The 24,828-nt window shown below is 41.5% G+C and overlaps 5 protein-coding genes across 7 annotated transcripts; 2 read left to right on the top strand and 3 right to left on the bottom strand.

Moving 5' to 3' along the window:
* The first annotated feature begins 112 nt into the window (after positions 1 to 112).
* On the top strand, positions 113 to 5,745 carry LOC131673266 (transcription elongation factor SPT6-like). 2 transcript variants are annotated; one of them, XM_058951140.1, is made up of 10 exons: positions 113 to 224; positions 291 to 465; positions 561 to 659; positions 742 to 1,629; positions 1,696 to 2,006; positions 2,074 to 2,989; positions 3,066 to 3,412; positions 3,489 to 3,824; positions 3,898 to 4,390; positions 4,461 to 5,745. In XM_058951140.1, exons 2-10 carry the CDS (start codon positions 343 to 345, stop codon positions 4,626 to 4,628), a joined length of 3,681 nt encoding a protein of 1,226 aa, XP_058807123.1. In that variant the 5' UTR covers positions 113 to 224; positions 291 to 342; the 3' UTR covers positions 4,629 to 5,745. The 2 variants fall into 2 exon arrangements, with proteins under 2 accessions (XP_058807123.1, XP_058807124.1); XM_058951141.1 differs by having other exon boundaries at positions 123 to 224; positions 297 to 465.
* A 970-nt stretch (positions 5,746 to 6,715) lies between these two features.
* LOC131673267 (phosphatidylinositol glycan anchor biosynthesis class U protein) lies at positions 6,716 to 8,690 on the bottom strand. The gene is made up of 4 exons (XM_058951142.1): positions 8,333 to 8,690; positions 8,063 to 8,265; positions 7,265 to 7,985; positions 6,716 to 7,192 (listed from the first exon to the last, which is right to left on the bottom strand). Exons 1-4 carry the CDS (start codon positions 8,457 to 8,459, stop codon positions 6,939 to 6,941), a joined length of 1,305 nt encoding a protein of 434 aa, XP_058807125.1. The 5' UTR covers positions 8,460 to 8,690; the 3' UTR covers positions 6,716 to 6,938.
* A 536-nt stretch (positions 8,691 to 9,226) lies between these two features.
* LOC131673268 (WD repeat domain phosphoinositide-interacting protein 4-like) lies at positions 9,227 to 11,413 on the bottom strand. Its single transcript, XM_058951143.1, has 7 exons — positions 11,108 to 11,413; positions 10,671 to 10,938; positions 10,224 to 10,464; positions 9,965 to 10,113; positions 9,754 to 9,855; positions 9,562 to 9,680; positions 9,227 to 9,470 (listed from the first exon to the last, which is right to left on the bottom strand). Exons 1-7 carry the CDS (start codon positions 11,154 to 11,156, stop codon positions 9,361 to 9,363), a joined length of 1,038 nt encoding a protein of 345 aa, XP_058807126.1. The 5' UTR covers positions 11,157 to 11,413; the 3' UTR covers positions 9,227 to 9,360.
* Positions 11,414 to 12,177: 764 nt separating this feature from the next.
* Positions 12,178 to 18,753, top strand: LOC131673270 (uncharacterized). Its single transcript, XM_058951145.1, has 6 exons — positions 12,178 to 13,392; positions 14,196 to 14,588; positions 14,841 to 15,210; positions 17,717 to 17,938; positions 18,004 to 18,251; positions 18,326 to 18,753. The coding sequence occupies exons 1-6, from the start codon at positions 13,050 to 13,052 to the stop codon at positions 18,529 to 18,531; spliced, it is 1,782 nt and encodes a 593-aa protein (XP_058807128.1). The 5' UTR covers positions 12,178 to 13,049; the 3' UTR covers positions 18,532 to 18,753.
* A 103-nt stretch (positions 18,754 to 18,856) lies between these two features.
* LOC131673271 (large ribosomal subunit protein mL64) lies at positions 18,857 to 21,194 on the bottom strand. Of its 2 annotated transcripts, none has more exons than XM_058951146.1 (3): positions 21,104 to 21,194; positions 19,716 to 20,339; positions 18,857 to 19,308 (listed from the first exon to the last, which is right to left on the bottom strand). In XM_058951146.1, the coding sequence occupies exons 2-3, from the start codon at positions 20,180 to 20,182 to the stop codon at positions 18,924 to 18,926; spliced, it is 852 nt and encodes a 283-aa protein (XP_058807129.1). In that variant the 5' UTR covers positions 20,183 to 20,339; positions 21,104 to 21,194; the 3' UTR covers positions 18,857 to 18,923. The 2 variants fall into 2 exon arrangements, with proteins under 2 accessions (XP_058807129.1, XP_058807130.1); XM_058951147.1 differs by lacking the exon at positions 21,104 to 21,194 and adding an exon at positions 20,419 to 20,940.
* Positions 21,195 to 24,828: the final 3,634 nt, after the last annotated feature.

Here is a 24,828-nt window from a genome sequence, read left to right on the forward strand (position 1 = left end):
AGGGAATGCGCTGACGGTAGTGGATATCTGCTGTAATTCGAACGCTATCCACTAGTGTATGCCTATGGTTTCGGCATATCTGAGAAAGATGTCGCACTGTTTTTATAATTGTTTGCAGCAGAGTTTCAGTATTCAAACGTTTCATTTGTACCGACGTATACGGTTTTTTCGTTTTCGCGCGCTAGTGCCTTTTATTAATAGAATATAGTAACGATTTGAAAAAGGTAAATAAGCGTTATTTACTTTTCAAAACCAAATTTTGCTTCTATGCTTGTTTATTTCTCAACAAGTTTCAGCTCAACATTCGAGCTCGTAATAGCTGCGAAAAATCCTCGGGGCGATATGACCGGCATTTCAAGTGTCGGTGCCGTGGTGAATAGGAGTCTAGGTGTGAAGAGAAGTAGCGTAAGCGACGATGAGGGTTTCAATGATTGTTTGGACTGTGAGACTACGAAAAGCGAAAGAGTAAGTTCTCCGAAAATAACGAACGAGGGACTTCTATTGGGCTTGATGGTTGATCAATGTTTGATGCGTCTTCGCTTACACCGTGATATTCGCAGAGAGCATTGAAACGTTTCAAAGGGAACGATGACGAAGGTTTCAGAAAGAGACGATCGAAAGCAGTCGCGTCAGAATTGTTTGGCGAAGAATCGAACGACGTGAGTATTTCTCGACTCATTGACGACGACTTGCCGTAACGCAACAAGCTCATTAGGTCATTGCATCTTTCGATTTGAACAGGAGAGCGTCGAAGAAGTCGTCTCGTTGATTCGTTCTGCTCTGCAGAAAGTCCGGGACATTTTCAATGACGATAAGTCGAGCAAACGTGGCGCTGGTTCCGAGAGCAGCGCCGGCGAGCAACGAACTGCCGATGACTTGGATGCTGAGATATGCGCAAGCGACGTTCCCGAGCGAATGCAGCTCCGAGTCGTTCCCGTGACCGCAGCTTCGAAAAAGGAGCTCGCGAGAGAAGCTCGGTGGATTTACGAGCAAGCCTTCGACTGCAGAACCATTTCCATTCAAGACTCTCACTTGACGGCGGAAGCTAAGGGCCGCGCGCGCAAAGGCCCGGAAGCAGTGGACAAGATCGCAGTCGCCTTAGATCTCTTGAAAAATCAGCATCTCGAGGTGCCCTTCATCGCCTTCTATCGCAAAGAGTGCGTCTTGCCGGAGCTCGGCATCAACGATCTCTGGAGGATTTACAAATTCGACGCCAAGTGGTGCCAGCTGAGTCGACGTAAAAAAGCTCTGTTGGACGTTTTCCAACTGATGAAATATCATCAGGATAGCGACGCGTCGCGGCACAGCAGACCGATAGAGAGCGACGACATTGAGCAGCTGAGAGCCGCGAGGACAATCGAGGAGCTGAACGATTTCTATCAGCTGTTTTTCTTGCACTACGCTCCTGAGATTTTCAAAGAAGAGCGCGTCGACGATCGTAACGAATCTTACTCAATTTATCGCGAGGCTGGCCTGAGCAGTTTGGCTAGAAAGTTTGGCTTGTCGCCCAAGCAGTTCGCCAACAATCTCGATCGACAATGCCAGGTACACAAAGTCGAGCAAGAGGCAGTTCTACCCAGCGTTCTTGCTTTGAGTTACATCAACAAGACGTTCAAAACCAGCGAGGAGGTAGTTTGCTTACGTTTTTCTAATCTGCGAACATGCCGCAACGATACGACGAATCTGGAATTTTAGGTACTAAAGGCCGCGCAGCGTATGGTAGCGATACAAATTTCCAAAGAACCAATGGTCAGAAAATCGGTGAGGAAGCTATACCTCGAGCAGGCAAAAATGTCGGTGCGACCGACGAGCAAGGGGATCGCAGCGATCGGCGAAAACCATCCCGTCTACACCATGAAATACCTCAAAGGCAAGCCCGTCAAGGACCTGGCCGGCGACCAGTACCTGAAGCTGTCCATGGCGCAGGATGACCGATTGATCACGATTGGCTTTTCCGATCAAGTCGAGGCGAACTACGCGGAGCGCGCGAAACGGCTTTGGTGCAGGTGCGCATCGACAGTGTATAGCGCTTGCACGCGAGCGAAACGCGTTCACGCTAGCTGTCATTCGCAGGAGCGAGTCGAGTAAACACGTCCGAGAGTGGGACCGGCTCCGCGCCGGCAGCGTGGAAGCAGCCGTCGCCGAGATGCTCGTGCCCGAGCTGAAGCGAGAGCTGCACTCGACGCTGCTGGCCGAGGCCAAGGAGTGCGTGACGCGCTGCTGCGCTCGCAAGATATACGACTGGATAAAGACGGCCCCGTACCGTGCCGCCTGTTCTGCCGAGCACGAGGACTGTTGGGACGCGTCGACAGGTTTGCGGGTCATGGGCGTGGCGTACGACGACGATCCTGCGGCGACGGCGGCGTTTGCCTGCACGGTCGCGCCCAGCGCCGCGTGCGCGGACTCGTACGAGCTGCCCGACGCCGGAACAACGAGCGACGGGGCGATTGAGCGCGCGATCGCGGCGAGCAGACCCCACGTGGTGGCTATCTCGGGCGCGTCATGCCGAGCGCCCGCGATCGCGCGAGCCTTCCGCGAGGCGATCGCGAGACTCGCGGCCGAGGCCAATTTTCCAAGGATCGCGGTGGAGATCGTCGAGAACGGAGCCGCGCTCGTCTACTCCACCAATAGTCAGGGTGTCGCCGAGTTCCCGGAGCATCCGGCCGTCTTGCGCCAGGCGATCTCGCTGGCGCGTCGCCTGCAGGATCCCCTCGGCGAGTTATCGCAGCTGTGCAACGCCGACCACGAGATTCTCCGTCTCGAGCTCCATGATCTCCAAGACCAGGTGGCCCGGGAAGACTTACGCGATGATATCTATTTGGAGTTCGTCAATCGAGTGAACGAGGTCGGCGTCGACGTCAACAGAGCCCTGCTTACGCCCTACTTTGGCAGCCTGCTGCAGTTCGTGTGCGGCTTCGGGCCGCGCAAGGCACGCCACCTCCTGGACACTCTGGGCAGGGCGAGCCAACAATTGGAAGATCGCCGACAGGCAAGTAGCAGCTCCTCGGCCTCCTCGCCATCGATTCCAGCCTGAATGCACCCGCGCTCCTCCGTTTCCGTTTCAGCTGATGACTCTGTGCCGCCTGGGCCCCAAGATGTACGCCAATTGCGCGGGCTTCATCAAGATCGACGCGAGCAGCTTGCACACGGCCGCGAGGGCGCGCGTCCAGGTGCTCGACGGCTCGCGCGTGCATCCCGAGAACTACGACTGGGTCGGCAGAATAGCGGCCGACGCGCTTGACTACGATTGCCAAGAGGCGAGCGCTGCGCCGCTGGCGCTCAGAGACATCGTCCAGGTCCCGGAGAGATTGCAGGAACTGGACCTCGACGCGTACGCCGAGGAACTCGTGAGGCGTGGATTCCCCAATCAATGCATCACGCTACACGACATTCGCTCGGAACTCACTCACAGGTGCGCGCTTCTTCTCCTCTGCTCGCTGCGAGATCCTGTGCACCACGTGTCGAGACGGCGCGCTCTTTTTTCACAGATACAAGGACCTGCGAATCCCGTATCAGTCTCCGACAGTCGACCAACTCTTCGGAATATTTGCCAAGCAAGATGCGGAAAACTTCTACGTTGGTAAACTTGTGGAGGCCACGATCGTAGCACTGGCTAACGAAGTCGTTTGGCTGCGTTTGGATAACTCTATATCCGGGTTCATTCGCATAGACAATTTGTCGGACGAAAGTGTGGCCAATCCCGAAGAAAAAATTCGCGTGGGCGATCGCATTCACTGTCGTATAGTGCAGATCGAGGCGGCCGAATTTCGCGTCGAAGCGAGCAGCAAACACAGCGATCTAGCCGATAGGAACGACGAGTGGAGGTGATCTGAAAACCTTCATTCTTGATAACGAATTTTTAGAGCTTCATTTCGTTATTTCGTATTTTGCGGATAGATTGCCGAAAGACAAATACTACGACCACATAGCCGAAGCTAGAGACGAATTATTGGACGAGAGAACGCGAAACGCGAGGCAACGGCGGGGGGATGCGACGCGCACGAGTGCTCATTGCTGCTTCAGAAACGTCAACTTCAAGGACGCCGAGATACTGATGCAAGCGATGCGACCGGGCGAGGTGATAATTCGACCGTCGAGCAAGGGTGAAGGACAGCTTTGTCTCACGTGGAAAATGTCCGAGGGCGTGAATCATCATACCGCGGTGCGCGACGACGGCAAGTGTTTGTGGATTGGTGAACAAGAATTTCCGAATGTCGACGCAATTATCGCTAGGCATGTCGGTCCCATGGCTGTTTACGCTTGCGAACTGATGAGCTTCAAGCACTACAAGCCACAAGTTCTGGGCGTGCAGGGCAAAGCTGAAGAGATACTTAAGAATCAGAAGAGAAAGAATCCCCAGGGAATTCCTTACATCATTTCTGCAATCAAGGTAATTCTAATCTTTGACGATTGTTTCCTTTATTCTTCACAGAAGTGAATTTCTGCTTGATTGCCAACAGAACCAACCTGGCAAATTCATGCTGTCGTATCTTCCTCGTGACCAGTGCCGACATAGCATCATTACCATAAGCCCGGCCGGTTTGACGTTTGGTGGTCGTCGATTCGATCGCTTGAATGACTTTATCCGCTGGTTCAAAGAACATTCCAAGGAATCGATCGCTAAGTAAACCACTTCGCATGCGTCGAGGACTCGGCTCGATAATGACGTAAAAAATGAGTATCGGCAACGAGATCGAAAATTGAGTTCTGCACTTTCGCAGAGATAAATTCAGAGATGTTTCGAGACGCGACTCGAAATTCTCTTCCTTCGATGCTGCACTCTCTATCATAAGCAGCACATTGATCCTTGTACATGAACCTGTGAGAATGTACCAAAAGAAGACTGTAATTTTTTAATTTTCCGATTTTATATTTGTTTTTTAGGTATTTATAGAAAATAACGAATTTTAGCATGCAATATTTCATGCTTTTTATGATTTTTATTTCATATTTATTATATAGGGTAATAACAATAGTAACAGACCACGTGCCAGTAGCCGTCCACCTTAAATTAAGATAATTAACGATTTAATCGAATCTTAATTTTTTTTTTCATCAAAATCATTAAAAATTTTAGTTAAAATATTAGTGACCGAATGCTATCGCAAAGCCCAGCCGGAATAACCGATTATTAGCGAAATATCGCTTTTCTGTTTTAAACTTCAATCATTTTTTTCCTACACTGAGTACAAATAAAATAAAAATTTTATCTGAAAGATGAAACATTTATGCTGTAAATATTTCCATTTCCTTTTTATTTGTTATCAATTTAAACATATTTTTTGTATCAGTTTAAAGTGAAAATCGTCATTAAAGGTAGTCGGCCACCTTTAGGTAATTTTCCATCTTTGAATCTATTACATAAAAATGGAAATGGAAACTCAAATCAATAATATTTTATCTTCAAAATACAGTTTTATATTTAATTTTACTCGCTGTTTGAAAAGAATACTTGAAGTTTGGAAAATAATAATTCACATTTCGCTAGTAGTCTGTCAGTTGGCCACCAATGTTCATCAACTTAATGATTATTTATTAAAGATAATAAAGACATGGACAACTATTAGTAATTGATCGGTTACTAATGTCTTTCCTATAATCTATACGACAATGACGTAGGTAAAATACGTTTAGTGTAATAAAACTATATTCATTTACTGCAAAATTGTTTTAAAATTTTTTTGGAATAACTATTGTATAAAGTGTCTATTTCAAATTTTAAATAACTGGTGGGTGTACAGAGGCAGTTTTATTCCGAAGAATTTTTTTTACTCGGAAAAAAATTAATCAGTTTAGAAATCTTTTCGGAACATTCAAATAAGCAAAAGAGTAATGAGATATGATAAAGAATATACAAACAACTTATTGTTTTTGTTAATCAAACATTTATAAACGATTTAAAAAATAAATAGAAAAATGAACTCGTGCAACAAGGTAACCAATCCAGCTGTACTCGGACAGTGTCATTTTTTCATAAAATGTGCATTTCAATAGTATTTAAAGCTGTCAATGTCATTAGCCTCTGATATTTGTCAAATTTATAAGAATTCAAACAAAGTATAATTCGAAATGAAAGCTGAAAACATGATACACGTGGGATCACTGTCCTATTTTGGAGCAACCATTATCTTCGTTGAATTTACTTAATTCAATCTAATAATTATTGGATTAAAGATATACTGCTCGTCGAAATTAATTAGTTGGAGATTGGAAATTGGATAGCTTAGCTCTTTTCATCCTATCTGTGAATTTATTTCTCGTTATATGAAGATGATAACTAACATTGCTCACATGAGACTTTTGTTTACTTAATAATTTGAAAATGAGTATGAATAGTTTACGAGACGTCGTGAGGCTGAAGAATCAGAGCTTTAATTATTTGTGATCTACTCACAAAATTGTTTATTAAATCGTTCAGATAAGAATAATCTAGAAAGTCAAATTTTTAGACTGTAGAATATAGATATTCTTACTAATCCGTATATTAGGCTTTTTTGTTTGCCAGATTTGCAAATTACTTAAGCATTAGATTTTACAGCAGTATTATTAAATTTTTTTTTTCAATGAAACTTTATGCAATTTCCTTATAAAAATTAGTAAGTAGTAGTTTATTGAATGAACGTGATTTTTACAACAGATTTAAGAAAAGTATCGTGTGGTAAAAATTTTAGCCTTTTTAAGCAGCAAAGAATCGTAGTTTAATTCATTGAAATAGTAGAAAAATATTGAACTTAGATTTATTCTGTTTGGCATAATTAAAAATACAAAAGTGAGAAAGTATTTCGCATTTGTACAGAAATATGTTAAGTAAAACAGTATCAATATTTATAATAATTATTAAAACTGAATGACTGTCTTTCATAAAAGTTGAACACTTATGTTAATGAAAAATTGCATATTCTCAGCAGATAAATATCTGTTTTAGAACTTTTTTTATCTTACTCGAGTAAAAGTCTGGCTTGATTTCCATTCACTTGACTAGCTAGGCCGTGGCGTAGAGCAAACTCACGCTTTACGTTAGCAAACAAAATGTCTGTCAACAAGAATATTTGTGCTATGGCAAATGCCAATGTAACTCCAAAGTAGAAATTGGCATTCGCCGATCTTGAATATATCCATTGATGCCAAACAGTTGGAGCGAATATTGTGCAGAACAAAACAAAACATCCAACAATGAATCCTTGCTGCATATCTGAAAAGAAATGTAATTTTTAGAAATATCATTTTTTGTAGTTGTAAATGAATAACTTTTATTTATACTCACGTCTAAATAAATGTCTCCACAGAGGCAAAAGACTAAGATAAAATCCTACATCTCCTATACAAGGATAAGATTTGAAAATTGCATCAATAGCCAGATAAGAAAAGGCTAATAACATAGGATCTTTTCTGAGCTTCAAAGCTAAAGGAATGATAAACAACAAACTGACATTGATTTGGAAGGATGCAATAAAAAGAGATCTAAAATGCTCAAACATTTCTGTAAAGAAATACCAGTAAAGGCCAATGTTTGGTCGTAAGTCAGGAACTAACAAGATGAAACCAAGAGTATTCTTTAAAAATGACCAACTTCCCATGATATAGTAAGAAGTGAGCAGCAAAACTATTAAAACAGATAAAAATAGGCCTACAATTTTGGTAATTTTCATTGGCACCTCACTTTCTTTATGATCTTTGACAACAGAAATAATAGCAGGCACAATGAGGCAAACAGGATAAAGCCCTTGTAAAGTTAAAAATGCTATAGATAAACAGAAACTCCAAGTAGATTTCTTTATCATTGCAAGTAATGTCACTGATATTAAGAAATTTGTGAATACTGTAGTGGTAAGCCCTACACAATTTAAGACAATGTAAGGATTGAACAAATAAGCAGCTGAAACATAGAAAATAGAAGATGTACTCGGGGATGTTATGGATGTATTTTTATTTCCTTGATTGTCCTTCTTGTCACTTAGTGCTTCCTCTTCTTTATCACGAACAATCTATAACAATTATTTGGAAGAAACTTCTATTTATTGCGAGTGAATAAATAAATTGTATGTACATAATTTGAACTCACTGTTTCTTTGATATAACCTGTAGCTGCAATACCAAGTAACACAGCAGTTGTAAGATCAGTGACAACGAATAACAACCATATTCCATAATAAGATAAATACTTTTGAATTAAATCAAATATAATTAGACCTAATGGAGTTTCATGAAATAAATCTCCACTGTATGGATCTACTCCTACATTTTTTAGATAGACACCTTCTGTAACTGAAAGACCAATGATTCATTAGGATGTCATTTATTGAATATTATGAAGTTATTTTTTTAAACTTACTTCTTTTCCACGAATTTAATGCTGTAGACACTTCCACTCTATCAGCAATAACATTTTGATAATCAGAGTGCATTAGTAGCAATCTTAAAACACCGGCTAGAGCGTAGTAGACGATGTGATTCTTCATTTTTACCAATAAATACAAATTAATGACAATTAAGAGTAGAAAATTTTAATTGAACTTTCACGTAAAACTTTCATTTATGCTTCATATTATTCTATCTATTAAATTTTAATCAACCGTTTTGTTCTTTTGTTGATTTACAGCTTATACTTTTTTTACATTGATTGAATTAATTCACACTAAATCCGTGACGATTTGTGAGTGTTCTCAACATGATACATAATGCAGGCAGCTACCACACATATTTTTAGGTTAAGTTCTCCACAGATCGTTGTTACATGGGCTGTTAGTATTTTCACTAATTTTCACTATTAGTATGCTGCACTAGCCATGACGATAAATTACTAATAGAATTTTATATAACCTTGTATAATATTCGTATTCAATACTTTATAAATCATATCGCGATAAAAAAAACGTTAGACTTATTAAAAATAACCTTAGCTGCATGAAATAATTTATAGAAATGTTTTAAAAATCAACAATGGCATTTAGACTCAAAGGTTGGAGATTCGGAGTTTTTATCGGAACATTAGTAGGTGCAATATCAACGCCTTTGTACTTCACTGCAGTGAAACCAATGATTAATCCAGAAGCTTATAGTATGTACATTTAATGTTTATATTTAGAAAATCGTCATATTGAGATTGAGAAATTTATTTCTTTTGTAGAACTATTTCGAGAAGAAGTTGAACCTAAACTCAGGCCAAAATTAAATTAATACAAACTTGCAATGGTATGAAATTATTGTTTAATTGTAAATAATAAATAATAAAGTTCTAATTATGTTGGAAAAAACTGTTTTAGTTTATTTACAATCTGACATCAAATAATTATTGTGTACAAAATAATTAAACTTTTTGTATGAATAAAACTGTACAGTGTTTATCTATATAATCTAACTCTAGAATTCATCGTCATCACATATATCAAGAAAGACATCAAATGCTTCACGATTGCAGTTGCCATCAGATGTAAAAACATATTTATGAAATGTACCATCCATGCAAACAGCTGTAAATGAAATTTTCAGTAAATTTGATAACTTAAAGTACTAGAAATAAACAAATTTAGATTTTTCAAAGTGTGCAAAGTAATAATATACCTATCACGGAACTTCCTTTGCCAAAAGCACAAACACAGGCACATTCTGGAGGTACAGTAAAAGTAGCAAGAGCCCACTGGCTATCAACATAGTTTCCCAAAAATCCTATATTTGAAAACCTGCAAATTAGATATTTGAATTTTCAACATTTTTATATTTCAACCAATACTATAACAAATTGTAATTACTCACGTTGATCTTCGATTAAGACGAGTATCTTTCAATGCAAATATATGAACAGTTCCTTTGTCACTTGACGCGCATAAAAATTCTGAATCTTTACTAAATGTAATGCTTAAAAAAATGATACATTACAATTAAAATAATATAAAAAATATTTTTAATGTTCTAGTCTCAATTCATCTCCAAGTGATATTTAGCAGTTCAAATATAGAATACTTACCAGTATACTGTAGCTGGATCAGCACCTCTACGTAATTCAATTAATAACTGCTTACGTAAGCTATCCCATACTCTAACAAGGGTACCCTGTGTTGACGCTGTTGCTACCATTGTTCCTTCGGGATTGACTGCAATACAAGCTATTGCTCCCTGACAACAAACACATTTTATAAATACTTAAAAATTCTTTTCTTTTACAATGATATATGAATAAAACTAAACTCTTTCACTGAAAATCTATCAAATAGACTAAGTTTTACCTGATGAGCAGCTAAAGTAGTTGGTGCACTAGAGGTACCAGCTTCGGTAGCTCCAAGATCGACTAGTTGAACACTGCCAAGTTTGTGACCTGGAAAAGCAAGTAGCTGCTTTTTTGCAGTAGCTAATGTTGCAATTTCCATGAGTCCCATAGGATTATCTCTAGTCTCTAGTGTGAGTAATCTACGAGTTGGCACAGGAAAAGAGAATACATGTATTTCTCTTTGGAGTGCAACTACAAGTCTGAAAGTCATTAAATACATTTTAATAAAAAATACTTAATATTGATTTTAAACAGTGTTAGTTTTTCTAAATAAAATAAAATATTATCATTGTCCTTTATCTGACATTTGCGAAGATGAATCACGAAATATTAATATTACAAATATCAATAACGAATGCGAAAATGAAAATAAAAGACCAAGAGAAATAAAAGAAAAAATACATACTTGTCCCTCCTGAGTCTAAGAGCCTTGATAGGACTGGCAAAAGTGATCTCCATGATGAACTTTTTGGCGAGATCATCGTAAATGAGGACGGTATTGTCCGCGAACTTAGGTCTCGTGCCACCGCCAACAACAGCGATGAGATTGGACCTCCATAACATTTCGGCTATGCCAATGCTACCCATGAGCTCATTATCGAAGTGTGCCTGTTCGACCAGTGGCTCGATATTGTAGACCCGCAATCCGGACTCCATGCAGCTCGTAAAGCATCCTGTTTTTGTCAAAACGAAGAACACGGTCAAATGAATATTCAGGGATATTGTGTGTACGCCGTGCGAAGCGAGCGAGCGCACGCGTCAGGTGAGAGCGAGTGAAAAGTTGATTAGCAAAGAATGAGAAAATGAAAAGAGCATGGTACTGCGTAGAAATGTTGACGCTACCTTGATCCTGGTTGAATCGAAGCCCGAGGATCCCCTTGGCGGCCGACATCGTCCACGAGGCTTTGGCAGCATCGAGAGGTGCACGCGCTCTTAATTCTCTTTGTTTATCGTCGCGCAGTTCGCGGACTGCCTCTGTGACATTTCAGGCGTTCTACGATGTATACATGTATGTATATATTGTGCGAGAGTGAGAGGGAAAGAGAGAGAAGCCCAAACGCGTGTCACGCACACACGCACCAATTGCGCCCAGCTCTGACTTGTTGTGACTGGATTCTACCAACTAACAGTGCAAACTTTTACTCGCACAGCCGAAAGCAATTCGCGCGAGTCTGTTTCTCTCTCTCTCTCTCTCTCTGTCTCTCTCGTTTCGTCTTCTTCTTTGGATGGTGGCGCCACCTGTAAACATTGTTGCCAGCTGGGGATTTGAAATCATATGGTTGCACAATTACGTTATACGTGTGGCAAGCAGCTGTGGCCTGTGGCTGACTGAGATACTTTGTTTTTTTTTTTGGGGCAATAATTGATACAGGTTTCGAAAGGGAATATAGTAGCTTATTTTTTTTATTTATACTCCAATTTATATTTTATTGACAAATAGTACGTAACAAATTTCAACATATTTGATTTTTTTATTGTTGGAATAATTAAATATTATTTTACAAACTAAAAAAATAGCGTATATAGTGTTTTTTAAGACTGATAAAAAACAGCTACGAGAAAAAATTGTTTTCCTAGTTGATGTAATTATTGACAGTTGTATTCACAAAAACTATGTTTCATACTTGTTTTTACGGATTAACCTAATTGGTCTTAAAACTTTTTTCTTTGAAAATGTTATCTCCTTATGTCAAATAAATTGTTTCTGTAATAATAAAAGCCGACAACATTCTTGCAATACTGACCAGTATATAAGAATTAATGGATCTACATAAAATAAGAAAATAATATGCAGTAAAATAAAAAAAAATGAAAATTTATGTACGTAGTATCAACTCTCGACATTTCATTTGAGGAAAATAGCTTAGTTTGATTGAAAATATAAATATATAGTTAGAATAAAGAATCGACGATAAGACCGACAATTTACAATTCTTAGAACGTTTCCATAGATCCAGTGTGTAACAATACGAAGACGAAGATTAACAGAAGACTTGTATAAATATTTCAATTGTGCGTTGAGCGTTTGCTTGTAAAGCCATTGTACACTAGCTCAAATTATAGTTGAAAACTCGTTGAAAAACGAGGAAAAGGTTTTTCAGCTCGACGAGTTATGCGACCCAAAGTCACTAAAAACATGTGAGAAAGTAATGCTTAATGAAAGCGAAATCTCTGTCGTTGATGAATAAAAAAGAAATTGCGAGTCCAGCCTGTTTTCCTGCCGCGCAATAATGAGCTTATTCGCTTGGTCCGCGTGCAAGCGCGAGCGCGCGGCCTGCAATTACAGAGAGAAAGCTATATAAACGCGTGCCCACACTTGCGTACAGGCAGATATATACAGAAGTACACATAAACGGGGCGGCTGGAACGGCAGACAGGGCGGAGGGTTGCTGCAGGCGTATCGGTTGCGCGCGCAACGTGTATCCGGTACCAGGGCGCGCGTCTCACGCTTCCCAGTTCGAATTGTAACGCAGTCGGGCTGCGCGCTGGGCTCGAGCAGATACTCGACACTTTGGTCAAGGAAGAGACGCGTTTTGCTGCGAGATCGGCAGCTCTTTCTCTCTCTCTCTCTCTCTCTCTTTCCCTCGGCGCGCCCTCGATAACTTTCGATAGTCACGGCTGACGTTGGTCACGCAGACGAGCAGCGAGACACGTACGCCAGTGCAGATATATCGTCGCTGGGAAGAAATGTGACAGTCGACAAGTGAAGCACAACGAGATCGATTGCCTCCGAAGGAATCCTCGACCGTCGGCAAAGTGCAATACGAGAAACAAGTGAATCGCGATGATTGGCCAGTCGACCAGCAACGACGAGCAGCAGCAGGAGCAACAGCAGCAGCAGCAGCAGCAGCATTTGAAGCGTCGCGCTTTGGAGGAGCTTTGCGACGAAGTGTGCGGTCATCAACACAATCGACAGCCCTTGGCCAAAAGACCGCGTCTGGCCGACTTGCAACTTCTCGAGCATGATTTAGCCAATTTGCAATACGAGCCGTTCGAGAATGCGCATCATTACAACTATCACTGGCACGATCAAGTGAGTCACAAGGATCAAGAAGCTCCGGTAGCGAGGCTCGAGGTCTTGGTGGTGGACGGTACTTGGGATGAGGCGCTGGAAAGCTTCGAGGCTGGTGAGTTACGTAAATCTAAGGTTCTTGACGATCGCCATTGCGTCTTTGTTTTCCGGGGCTGCTGTTTGTACATTAAATTTCAAAAAACTGCCATTGTTCACTGCGAGAGCGCCATTATCGGAGAGAAGCCGATCGTACAATTTTTGCTCCGCTTTTGTTTTTCCGTCGAATAATATAGTCGCATTCTTGCATAACCAACATTAGAGTCACGACAACAGAGAAGTTTGATTCTAGCCGAATAGCTCTTGGTCTCTCACTGTAGTCGAAATGACTAGGGGCGACAAACGTGAATAGTGCGATTCCGAACTGTTGATTGTGTGCGCGAAGCTTGAAGAATTATCGCTGAGCTCTCAATGAGGAGAAAAGCGAGAATTCATCAGCACTCTTACGAAGCGAATGGATCGCGAGGTTAATTGCTCGTAAAAAATCCAAATAATTCAATCGAACAAAATCTCGAAGCTGAGGCTAATCAAACTAACCAAAACAGTTCACGTTCTCTTACCGGTCGTGGCTCCATTGAAGCTAAGAGCGGCCTTAGCACCGCGACCGAAGCATCATAAAAGAAACGCAAGTCAGGGTGATCGTAAGAACGCGCTCTTGCTTTCCGTGGAAAGTAAAAAATCGATGGTTTCGCTTTAAAAACAATTCTCTCTCTCTCTCTCTCTCTCTCTCTCTCTCTCTCTCTCTCGCTCTCTCTCTCTCTCTCGCTCTCTCTCTCTCTCTCTCTCTCTCTCTCTCTCTCTCTCTCTCTCTCGCTCTCTCTCTCGCTCTCTCTCTCGCTCTCTTGGCAAAAACGCGAGCAGTGGCGGCGGCGGGGCAAGCCTGCGGAGTTGCGCCACTGACGGAGCTGACGTCGTCGACGCAGCCGTCGATGCAGCAGCAACCACAGCACGATCCACTGGCGAGTTGCGACTTTCCCGAGGTCTTCTGGAATCAACAGCAGCAGCAGCAGCAGCAGCAGCAGCAGCAGCAGCAGCAGTCAACGACAACGATGCCAAGGTCAACGAACCATCATCACCATTATCACCATCACACCGAAAGCGTCAGATCTAGAGCGATCAATGGCCTCGGCGCGCCACCCACTTACGAGGACCAGGAGAACGGTAACTTGTCGTGGCTGCTAGATTTCAAGCTGGACTCACTGATCGAAGCGCCCGAGGAGAGGAGCACGACTCTGTTGCCCAGGGACGTGCAGGGTGAGTTGAAATTCGACCACGTGTTGAAATTCGACCACGTGTTTAAATCAACAGACTTTCCATGTCTCGCGCTGGTAGAGCGGTTTACACGGCAAGGATCGATGTTTGCCTTACATTTTTCTCAGTCCAAAGCATATTCTGAAATATGTTGATTTGTTCAGAATGCGCGAAACGCTCCAATTGCATTCGATTCGCAAAAGAATTTTCCAAGCTAGCTTCTAACGCATTGCCGTTCGACCCGCGAAATCTCAGGTATCAAGGGCAAGTTCAACGGCAGCAGCGGCGGCAACAATAACTACAGCGGTGGCGGCGGTGGCGGCGGTAGCAACAGCAGCAGCAGCAGCAGCAGCAGCAGCAGCAGCAGCAGCAGTAGCAGCAGCAGTAGCAGTAGCAGCAGCGCGAGTGGCAAATCGCCGAACGGCCTTTACCCGTTTAGCGATGGGGCGAGAAAGTCCACGTTTAACGCGGAGCCGTCGGCGTACGGCGGCCCGCTCCCACCGGAGATCCGCGGCACGCGAGCGGCGGGCCCGAAGAAGCCGCCGTTCACCTACACCGAGCTCATCGAGCACGCGCTGCAGGAGCGCGGCGAGCTCACCGTCTCCGCAATCTACCAGTGGATCTCGTGAGTTGTCTCTGTATTCACTGGTCACGGATGACTAGACAAGCTCTCGAGCAACCCACGAGAACGCTGTCGAACTTATCTCTGGGAGGATAAGTTTTACGACCCTCGATCGTACGCGCGAGCACGATTGCTCGACTTTTTAGTTTCTTTTATTACTGAATTTTCCGCCACCGCAACAAACGAAATTTCTCTCTTTCTTTTGTACATCAAATTGCTGTCTACTTCATCGATAAGAGTTCGGGCCCTTTCGATTTTGCAATTAAGACGCGTCGTGTAAATGTCAGCAGATAAACGCCGGCAGCCAAAGAACAAGCCTGGCCAACCGTTCGATCGCGCCAGACTAGGCAATCGACAGCGCGATTCCACGACCGTTTTCCCAACGCATCCCCCTGCCCTCGATTAAACACCAATGAAGCACCGGCAAAGGACACTTGCGCGCGCGCGAAAAAGAAAAGTGTCTCAGGCGAAGGCCCGTCGAAAGCAAAAGCGGAAGAGCAGCGAGATAGAGAAGTACAGACCGCGCGCGAGGAGGATGGATTTGCGGGAGGAGAAGGAGGAGCAGGAGGAGGAGGAGGAGGTGGCACGCGCTGGTACCGCGTAGTGGTGGCCTCGTGGCACGGCACGGACCGGCACCGCCTCCCCGTATGCCCGCAGGCAGTCCCCCACTTTTCGCTTGCTCGCGCCCGCGTCCATCCATCGCTCTCGCGGCAGCGGCCTCCTCCTCCACTTCTGCGTCCTTGCGCGCAACCAGCGATGGCCGGCCGATCTTCACCTGCGCCTCGCGAGATCGGCCGCTCTCTTCCCTGTCTTTGCAGCGTCTCGTTTTTGGTGATCTATTCCGTAGACTTTCGCAATCGGTTTTCCGTAATATTCCTATATTCTGGTTCTGGGCAATATTAAAACTTGACCAAGATCCGATTGAGCTCTCTCCGAGAAATAACGGATTAGGTCAATGGATCGCTAAACATTTCGCAAGAGCCGTCGCGGGAAGCAATCTTTCTGTCGCTCGGGCAAGTCGGCTTCTTTCGACGCCGTATTTTCATCGCACAAATACTTAGAAAACGCGTCACGTTTACATTCTACTTTCAATTTTCTTCGTCTAGTCGGTATAGTGCATAGCTGGCCTCTTCGTGTAATTCTCGAGCCATCGATTTTTTCATGAGCGCTTGCCGCCGAAAAGCAATATACACGAATCAAAGACGACTCGACCGCTTTGACACGAGAGCGAACGAACATTTATGCGTCTCGTTTAAAAAGCGAGCGCCTCGTTGGCGCGTCGTGCAATGGTACATTATGCGCGACAAGACAGCGAGATCGTCGCGGCAAAGGCGAATGGCGGCGGCGGCGGCGGCGTGCGTCGAAGCGTGAAATTCCGGAAAAGCGTTGATGCATCGAGGTGGCAGCGACGGCGGGTCGGTCGCGCACTCGATATACGCGAGCGCGAAAGCGCGCGCTTAGCCCGAAACGATTATCGGGCGCGGGGGTGGTGGTTAACGTGCCGTGACGCGGCCGCGTGCCGCGTACATCGTGCTTTACACGCCACGGTCGCGGACGGAGAAACAGCCCGAGGCAGGTGATCGCCATCCTCCCCTACCGTTCGCGTCGCGGAAGTGCGCTTCCGATTGGGCTTTTGCCGTATGCCGCGGCGGCCTTTTTCCCGCAGCATTCGCGTGTGTTTTCCCGGAGATTTATGCGCTCCGGCTGTATACTCGGAGTCGATATGCGCGTCGAGCCGCGATTTCGCTCTGACTTTCGAGCTTTCACATCTTGAATTTTCTACTGTGCGTAGACGCATACGATTTCCAATCTTAGATTTCGAGAGAGTTCTGTCGTTCGAATTGCATCGGCCTTCGTTAAAAGAAAAACGTTAAGGAAATTGAACAGGTATAGGAATTCGATGGTCTGTTCAAAATTCTTTGCATTGTGGTATTCAAATTCATTGTAGCTTTTCTTTGTCAGGCCTTGAAATAAATTTTTATAGCTTAACCGACAATCTAAAATCTTCTCATTAAATCAGACTCCTAATAGAATCCATTTATGCAAGTTTCGTATCAGCATACAGATTGTAAATGTAATAGTTTTAAAGCAATTTTCCGTACAATCTCATTCAAGTTATACTTCACTAAACGCACGCAACCGTTCTCCATCAAAAACGTCACACAAAGAAACACACACGCAGCCACAGGCAGAAGGGCGTAGAATAGAAAAGTTTTGGGGTATCAAGTCGTCCGAACGGGGTGTTTAGGCGCTGTATAGATAAAAAAAATTCGTCGTCAGAGCGCGGTGCCTTGGCGTACCTGTCACTGCAGGCTTGTCGTCGCCTTCGTATACCCGTATTCCATCTCTCTCTCTCTCTCTCCTCCCGCGCGCGCCACTTATCGTCAAAGCTCTCCGCTGGCAAATGCCTCCTTTGCATATCTCGCCGCGTCATCGTCGCTCTCTCCTTGTTCGCGTAGCGCAACGAAGGTCGCGCCCTGTCCTCCTCACTGTCGCGTCTGACTTGCAGAGAACACTTCCCTTACTACAAGAGCAACGACGACCGATGGAAGAACTCGGTACGGCACAATCTGTCGATCAACCCGCACTTCCGCAAGGGCTCGAAAGCGCCGCACGGAGCTGGTCACTTGTGGGCCATCGCTAGTCAAGACGAGGGCAAGTCGCGCCAGTTGTTCAATATCGCGTCGATCAGGCAAGCTCTGCAGAAGGAGGAGGCTATGAAGAACAACGCGTGAGTGTGCTTGTCCGGTAAATCGCGCTCGCGCCAAGCTAATCGCTTGCCGAACGACTTTACAGGCACAGCGCGGTGATAGACGAGGTCGCTGCTGCGACCGCGAGCATCGCTCAGCCACCCGAAGAGGAGAACATCGTCGACTCGATAACGCTGGAGCACTGCGCCGAGCAAATCCTGAGCGGCATCAAGAGAGAAGTCGAAGTGCAGTATCTTGTGCCGATGATGGTTTCCGGTAACGGCGAGGTTGCGCACAATCAGCAGAGCCAGCAAAGTAATGCGACGGATCCGCTGTGTCCACTCAGAGAAACAGGTACCGCACTTCGCAAACCAAGTGGCAATGTTTCGCGACCTCTCGTAATAAAAGTGATTTTCAACCCCTTGCAGACTTCCTCAATCCAGTGTCCAAAGAAGTGGTGGCCGAGGAATGCGGTTTGATTGGTGAAGGCTACCTGGTGACCGATCTGAATCCTTCTTCGCTTGGACTGAACATGGCCGAGTCGGAAATTGTGACTACGGACAATCTATTCGGTGAAGAGCTGAGCTTCCAGTTCTACGAGTTCGCTGCAGCTTCACAACTGCAGTCCGCCTGACAGATCCATTTTGTTCTCGTCGATCATCGTCATCCTCATTGCCATCGCAATGAAACCGAGTACATACTACCCGACGAGTGCTGCGAACTTTTGCACAGTGCCTAACCAAGACCGAGCCCTCTAGTCCTGCAATGTAATCGCGACTTTTCTCCCCCTTGCCGTCCGTCTAACGTTTTATCCATTTTTCTTTTTTGTATTAGCCAAGGGATTATCAAATACAATATTTGCAATTTCATAGACGTTATTATGGATTTGTTGATTGTTTACAGAATTCCTTATCCTCTCGGTAAACGTCATATTTTGCTTTTAAGTGAAATTAACAAGATAAATTAAAACTTATTTTATTTTTTTATATGTATTTTTGGATAACTGTACAATATTATTTTACAAGGCTAATCTGTTTTAATGTTAGTCTGTGCATCCTGTGTAGGTTTACTTGATGCCTCTTCAGCTTTTTCTTCATTCGGTTGCGAATCTTTCTTATCATTCATTTCATTAACTTGAGAATTCAACCAAGATAACAATTTTGCTTCTTTTTTCTTCTTCTTTTCTTCTTTCTTTTTCTTCTTGTCTTCTTTTTCCTTCAGTGCCAATATTTCCTTAAATCTTTCGTCGCGTGGGTCGATATTGTAACCAAATTGTTCACGGATTTCTGCCATTAGGCGTTCTTTCTTTTCCTTAGCTGCTTGCACTTCAGCCTCCTTTTTTGCGATTTTAGCATCAAGAGCTGCCCTCCATTCATCGAATTTTGCCACAGTTTTATCAATGTATTCCTCCCTAAAATTCATGTCATGATTAATTATAAGCTTTGTATCTAAATATATTGTCAAGCGATAAAAATCTAGTAGTTTAAGGTAATATTTTTATTTTGAAATCATATATTACTTAATTTAAAAAAGTTCAGCTTTTCAAACTATAAAAAATTTGAATTTACAAGCAGCACTTATTTCATGAAGCATTTTTTTTTTTCAGATGGAGTTGATTTCATAAATATAGCTTTTATTCATAAATCAATAATATAAAATTCAATGTTTATTTTTGTTATTAGACAATGCAGTGAATTTTAAAATAATTTTAAAATATTTTATGATGAATAGTTTAAGTAATTTAAAAAAAAAGTTGCATTGAATAGATTGTTTTCAGTAAACAAAAAGAATGAAAACAAATTTTATCAGAAATATTACCTAGCCCTTATTTTTTCTGCAGCTATCTTTTTCTTTTCCTCTATTTCCTTCCAAACCTCTTGGATAGACTTTGGATAAGCCAATCTCTCAAATTCCAGAGATTCCTCAATTGCCTCTTTGGTTGGCCAACATATTCCTGGATGAAACTCTGCAGCTTCTATACCATATCTCCCTAGCATTCTCTTTCTGTACCACACACTGTCATGATAACTTTCATAAGATTGATTATAAGGTTTTCGACCATGTATTATATTGAGATGATGTGGAGCAAGTCTCGATATGTCACACATCTTTTGGAGTTTCTCTTCATCGTGCAAAGGTTCTACCTCATAGATTGGTACTTCCTCAACTTCAAGTTCACTAACAATGCTACCTTTGGAAGTCGTTGTGTAACAATGTTTTGAAAAGTTTTTCAACAGTTGCTGACTCAATAAGATCGGTCGAGTTCTGAACAGATTAATGCTCATTTTGTAATTTTTTATTTATGTAAATCTGATACTTTATTAATAAACTTTAAGTTTTTTCCTTAAAAGTGAGGTTAGAATCGGCACTTTAAAATAAACTCTGAAATCTGATGTCATCGACACTTTTACGCGTTAAACTTCATACCAACACTAGTCTTGGCTAAAAATATAAAGATTAACTCATTTTATGAACAATTTTGATTAAAAGTTTATAAAACAAAATTCGAAACAGTATCAACCATTTACTACCAGCAAAATTTGCGCTACACGCATAGCGCTAGGAGCGCCGCATGTGTAAAAGGAGCATGCGTGTGCTGTGCCGTAATCAGTTGTATACTCTACCCGGACATTAATTTACGACTTGCAAAGTATAAAATTCGAATTATTTTCGATGATTGAGCATTGATGGAATAAAATGGATTTTTTCTAGCAATTCGCGGAGGCCAACATGACAAAAGAAACCCCTGGAAATAACCTCGTTTTACGTCATTAATGCTCAATCGTTGAAAATAATTCGAATTTTGACTTCGCGGATAGCGAATTAGTGTTCGAGCCAGGTAACAATAACGAAAGCCACCGCGCCAATGCCATCCAGTAAAGTATATATATATATGTGTGTGTGTGTATGTGTGTGTGTGTGTGTGTGTATTTGTGTGTAAAGTAATTAGCTAGTAAAAAGGATTTCTGGATATTTATTTGTACAACACGCTTAATTATACGTTTATTTGCATAAGAAAATCATACGCGTGAATTTACTATTAATATTTTAATTTTCATGATCACATTCTTTTAGCAAGTATCAAATCAAATTTTACTAACAAAATTTTTCAAACTATTGTGCCACCGAAAGCACATCAGTCCTATATTGCGGGGTATGAGCTTTTACAATCATTTATTGACGTAATCTTCATAGTAGTAGTGTACCTTCAACCTCGCAGGGACTTCATTTCTTGTATAGAACACTGCGAGAAGTTCCCTTGTGCTTTGCAGCTCTGTGCGCGCGCGCATACTACTACACACATTTCACAAGCTTCGAATGTGGGTGGAACGTGTGGCTGAGCAATCCTGTGTTAGTCTCTCTCTCTCTCTCTCTCTCTCTCTCTCTCTCTCTCTCTCTCTCTCTCTCTCTCTCTCTCTTTGGGGCGAGAAAGAATAAATAAGAAAAGTCAGCCTTGCACTATGAGGCTACTACTGCTGTTACTCGAGGGCTCTCCGTGAAAGTTTATCGCTTATTTCCCTATCAAGTCATCAATTGGCGGGGATGGAAACATTTTTACAGAGCAAGTAGAGAGTGAAAGCTGACTACTTTATACGAGAAAAAAAAAAGTTAGTTTCCGCGGCCTAAGTGGTATGTGTAGTGTGCATGTCTGCACAGACACAATGCGCGTGTGTTGATATCTGTCGCAGTCTATTTTCGGTACGTCTGCTATCCCTTAGCTTTTTAGCTTCGCTCCGTTTCGCGACAATAACCTGGAGCCCTATTCTTGGCGCATTCGCGAACGAAAATTTCCGAAAAAATAATGCGACCAGCGAACAAGCAAAGAAACTAACGGCGAATGTTTGTAGGTCGGTTACTAGTGATCTAGTAACTTTTTAAGGTCGTGTGCGTAACCTTGAAAATTCAAATTTGTAAATAAATACGAAATGGGAAAATTATGTTTTAAGTAAGGCAAAGAAACATATATTTCTAATGATGGGTTAATTTCGTGTAGTATATTTTTTATAAAAAAATACGATGCAAATTATGAAAATGTTCACTTTATCGAAGTTGAAAAATTTTTTTCGACACTCCGTGAGCAAAGTGCGTCTTTCCCACACGCTCGGCAGAAAACGTGCGTTGAAAATCGCACTTTCCACACGTCGTATCAAAAAATACGGTACGGCACATGTTCGGGAAAGAGTTTCTCTTTCTCGCACTTGTATCGTAATGTACTATTAATTACATTGTATTAATTATATGGATAATAAAATGAAATTAACTCAATTTGTATATTAATACAGTTATAGCATCAAGCGTACCTCATACTAAAATTCTAAAACTTATTAGCATAATTATATAAAAAAAGCTTTATTGAAGCAATTAAGTTAAGATTTTTAAATTAATAGTACATATCATCAACTAAAATTTTGTCAATTATATATTTTAGTTTAAATTATGAATTTATAACTTGTATAATAAATAAAACAATATTAATAAATAAACATTAAAAAATTAGAACAATAATATTACTGTTCAAAAATAGGACACTCATCTTCATAAATAATTACATCACTTTCAGCTTGTTGATTAGGATGAGATCCATCAGGTTAATTTTCTCCAAATGCTTGATCCTCTATTTGTCCATTCAAGAAAGAAAATCTTACTTACTCAACAAGTTCCTGCAACCTTTTATTCAATTTTTCAAAGCTATTTCTTAAAGCCAATGTTAAATCTTCAAATAAGCTATGTGCTTGTGGCAACAATCCACAAGCAAGTTTACAAGGAGAGAGATAATCTAATTACCATCCGGTATAGACTCAACACCATTGAGCTGTGATTTCAAACCTACAAATTAAAGAATTTCATTTTGTATGATATTTGCAAATTATTCAACTTTAATGCTTTCATCAATAGTAGTTGTAGAAGTGATGCTCACCAGTCATTCTGGACTTTTTTGGGTCAGTACAGCCTGAAGTTGTTATTAAAGGAATGGGTTGTTTGCCTAAGATTACAGGTGCTAAATAAGCAGCTTGGTTAGGACAAGCATATTCATTTTTTAAAACCATTGTAGAAGTGTAGATAGAAGAGGATTGAGGAGGATGTTACATCTTTCTTTAGTTGAAATACTTATGAGGTCGCAGACTTTTCCAAAATCTGCACCGCACATGTTCCTCAACCTTCCTCTCAGTTTTTCCGATAAGTCGTAAATCAACTTCTCAGTTCAGTAGCAGGCCCGCGCGCGTACTTTTTTCCATCATATTTTCGCTTTTTCTTTTCCCTCTCCGACGAGCAAAAGCAATGAGTGTTCTCGGAGAAAGTGAAAAGCAAAAGCCTGGCTCGGTGGTGCATCCTTGCACCTCCGCGAATGACCAGAGGGACGCAACGTCTCATCGAGTGAGCGTTGCCAGCTCCTCGTCTCGCTACACTCTTTTTGTACGCGCGCGCATCACTCGCGGTACTCTGTAGTGCTTGTCTGCGCAAAGCACACCCATTCCAACTCAACATTATAGTAATATTTATATATTACCAGTGTGATATAATTATTTATTTCACCCTACGCACCTAAACATCCCTTATTTCTCCTTTCGCCAAACGTCTAATCCAAAATACTAATTTCTGTAAATGTTGTTGCTGACATAAAAAGCCTCTATAATAGTAGTATAGATTGAGAAAAAGCTTCTTCAAAATCGTGCTTTGGCTCTACCTCGTCATTATGATTGGATAATTTATACAGTTTCTCTCGAGTACCGCTTTAACTAAAACCCTTTCAGTCTTCGATAAATTAATGTCGTTCCTAGATTTAAATAAATGAAAATGCTTTTTCAAAGCTTTTGCAACTTTCATTTCAAATACCTGTAAAAAAATATATTTAAGAATACACATAATATCTTTTATAAATGTGCTAAAAACCAGCTAACTGAACTCAATGACAAGAGTGTAATTAAAAATACTATGCCATACCTGACGCCACCATTCTCCAGTGCAATTGTATGTTTCCAGCATAGGATTTTGTGTCAGATGATCCCGATCTGCAAGCGTCATGCCATCGTCCTTAACTTCATAGTAAGCAGCTATGTATCTCAACTACTCCAGGGTAGCTTTTAGTATATCGAGGTTTGCAGAGGTAGATGCCATAATACCATAGTCCGGATTATTAAACAAGTGTAATAAATGATAGTTTAGATTGATTGTAAAGGACAAACAAAATTAAAGATTGAATGAAAATATGTTTGAAACAACAAACAAAGTTGTTTAAACAAATGCCACTGTGTGATTATAGTTATAAATAAATATAATTAAATTTCTTATAATTGAAAGAATACATTAATTAATAAAATCTGTTCAAAGTAAAGTATGTATCTAATATTCATGTTTCACTTTTAATAGCAATAGAGCATTGATCTAAATATCGACTTTCTTAAAATGATGTATTGACAAACAGTTCTCAAAGTCAAGGATTAAGAACCGGGTATACATACAGAACACATTGTATACCCGGTAATTTTATCTCTCATCTACTTACGAAACTTGTACAAAGCCCTCAGTCTAGTTCAATCGCTTTTGATGGAGACACCGAGTTCTCAAATAGTACATATGTATTAAATAAATACTCAATTGACTTAAAAGTTGAATTAAAAGTTGAATATTTGTTAAAAAAATTATTTTTGTTGTTAAAAAAGAATTTCTACAAAATTTATGTAAGAATCATTCATGTATTTACTAATGATAATAATCTTACAATTGGACATCTAGATTTGCACCCAAGTAGACTCTATCAGATTTATATATTTCCTAATTAAAAAGGTACGATCCTCAAACACTCGCTTGTATATTCTTCCCTTTAACAAAATATATTAACTTAGATACATACAGATTTATAACAAAAATTTTGTAATATAATGAATTTTAATCAGATTTACTTTCGAGAGAATTTTCATAGAATAATTGC

The sequence above is a fragment of the Phymastichus coffea genome, unplaced genomic scaffold (genome assembly GCF_024137745.1).
Source record: "Phymastichus coffea isolate CEN01 unplaced genomic scaffold, Cenicafe_Pcof_1.1 PCOF00171, whole genome shotgun sequence".
Classification (NCBI taxonomy): domain Eukaryota; kingdom Metazoa; phylum Arthropoda; class Insecta; order Hymenoptera; family Eulophidae; genus Phymastichus; species Phymastichus coffea.